The sequence below is a fragment of the Podarcis erhardii genome, assembly GCF_964252035.2.
Source record: "Podarcis erhardii genome assembly, chromosome: Z".
Taxonomy (NCBI): Eukaryota; Metazoa; Chordata; class Lepidosauria; order Squamata; family Lacertidae; genus Podarcis; species Podarcis erhardii.
Window position 1 is genome coordinate 51,108,102 of NC_138504.1, and position 2,500 is coordinate 51,110,601.

General features: G+C 35.7%; 1 protein-coding gene across 1 annotated transcript in view; it reads left to right on the plus strand.

The window, feature by feature from the left end:
- The window catches only part of SPTAN1 (spectrin alpha, non-erythrocytic 1), a 189,149-nt gene that overhangs the window by 78,776 nt on the left and 107,873 nt on the right, over positions 1-2,500 (plus strand). The window contains 1 exon segment of the mRNA XM_081846710.1: positions 1,031-1,179. Within this exon segment, the coding sequence (XP_081702836.1) occupies positions 1,031-1,179 (149 nt within the window).

Genomic DNA, 2,500 nt, shown 5'->3' on the forward strand with positions numbered 1-2,500 from the left:
AATAGTATTAATAAAATGGTGGTGGTGGTGTGGTGGTGGTGGTGGTGGTGGTAGTAGTAATAGTAATAGTAATAATAATAATAATAATAATAAATGTAGTAGTAGTAGTAGTAGTAGTAGTATAGTAATAATAAAACAAAAACAGTAGCAATAGCAATAAAATAGTGATAGTAATAGTAATAGTAATAATAAAATCGTGATAGTAGTAAAACGGCACTACTACTACTACTACTACTACTACTACCACCACCACCACCAATAATATAGTAACATAGTAAGAATAATAGTAATAATAAAATAGTAAATAATAGTAATAGTAATAGAATAGTAATAGAACAGTGATAGTAGTAGTAATAGTAATACTAATAGTAGTAATAGTAATAGTAATAGTGATAATAAAATGGCACTACTACTACTACTACTACTACTAACAATAATATAGTAACATAGTAAGAACATACTAACAATAATATAGTAATCATAGTAATAACAAAATAGTAAATAATAATAACAGTAATAAAGTAGTAATAATCAAACAACAGGAAGAATAGTAAGAGTAAGACTAGCATTAGTAAGAAAATAGTAATAATCAAACAACAAGAGGAAGAATAGTGATAGTAATAATAGTAATAGTAATAAAATAGTGGTAGTAATAGTAATAAAGTGACACTACTAGTAGTAATACTACTAGTAGTAGTGTCACTTTATTACTATTACTACCACTATTTTATTACTATTACTACTACTACTATTTTATTACTATTAGTAATAAAATACTACTACTACTATTTTACTACTACTACTACTACTACTACTACTACTACTACTACTACTAGTAGTAGTAGTAGTAATACTACTACTAGTAGTAGTAATATTACTACTACTACTAATACTAATATATTACTACTACTAGTAGTAGTAGTAATAATACTACTACTAGTAGTAGTAATACTACTAGTAGTAATGCTACTACTAGTAGTAATGCTACTACTACTACTAGTAATCTCTCTCCTTTCTTCTCCCCCCCCAGGACTGGTGGAAAGTCGAAGTCAACGACCGGCAAGGCTTTGTCCCGGCTGCCTACGTCAAGAAGCTGGATCCGGCCCAGTCAGGATCGCGGGAGAACCTTCCGGACGAGCAGGGCGGGATCGGGGCGCGGCAGGAGCAGATTGACAACCAGTAAGGGCCGAGGGGTGGGGGATTTGGGGTGGGATCACACACATATACACAGACACACACATACACACACACATATACACACAAATATATATACAGATACACATACACAGAAACACACATATAGACACACATAGACACACATAGACACACATATATACACACGCATACAAACACATATACACACATACAGAGACACACATATATATATACACACAGACATATATACACACACACACACACACACACACACACACATATACACACATATATACAGATACACATACACAGAAACACATACGCAGAAACACACATATAGACACATACACACACATATAGACACACATAGACACACATATATACACACGCATACAAACACATATACACACATACACACATACAGAGACGCATATATACACACACACACACACCACATACACACACACACCACATATACACACACACACATACACACTACACATATACACACATATATACACACACATGTACACACACCTACACATATACATACACACACACACAAACACAAACACATATACACACATACATACACACATACAGACATTATATATATGCATGTCTGTCTGTATGTGTGTATGTATGTGTGTATATGTACACACATGTATGTGTGTGTGTAACACGTACACACACATATACACACTACAAATACACACACACATATATACACATATACACACACACATACAGACACGCATATATATATATATATACACACACACGCGTACACACACACACGCGTACACACACACACACACATATACACACACACATATATACACACGCATGTACACACACCTACACATATACATACACAAACACACACACAAACACAAACACATATACACACATACATACACACATACAGACATTATATATATGCATGTCTGTATGTGTGTATGTATGTATGTGTGTATATGTACACACATGTATGTGTGTGTGTAACACGTACACACACACACACACACATATACACACTACAAATACACACACACATATATACACATATACACACACACATACAGACACGCATATATACACACACACACACACACACACATATACACACGCATGTACACACACCTACACATATACACACGCAATCCCCCACGTCTGTGGGGCGGGAGCCAATCAGCAACCAGGAAGGACCCTGGGGGCGGGGCTTGATCGGGAATTTGGGGTGGAATTTTCCGACCGAATCCTCCTGCTATACGTAGATGACATCTTACTATGCCCCGCCTCCTCGACTTCTCCCGTTTCCTCTTGGCTTTCTAGAACGTTCCCA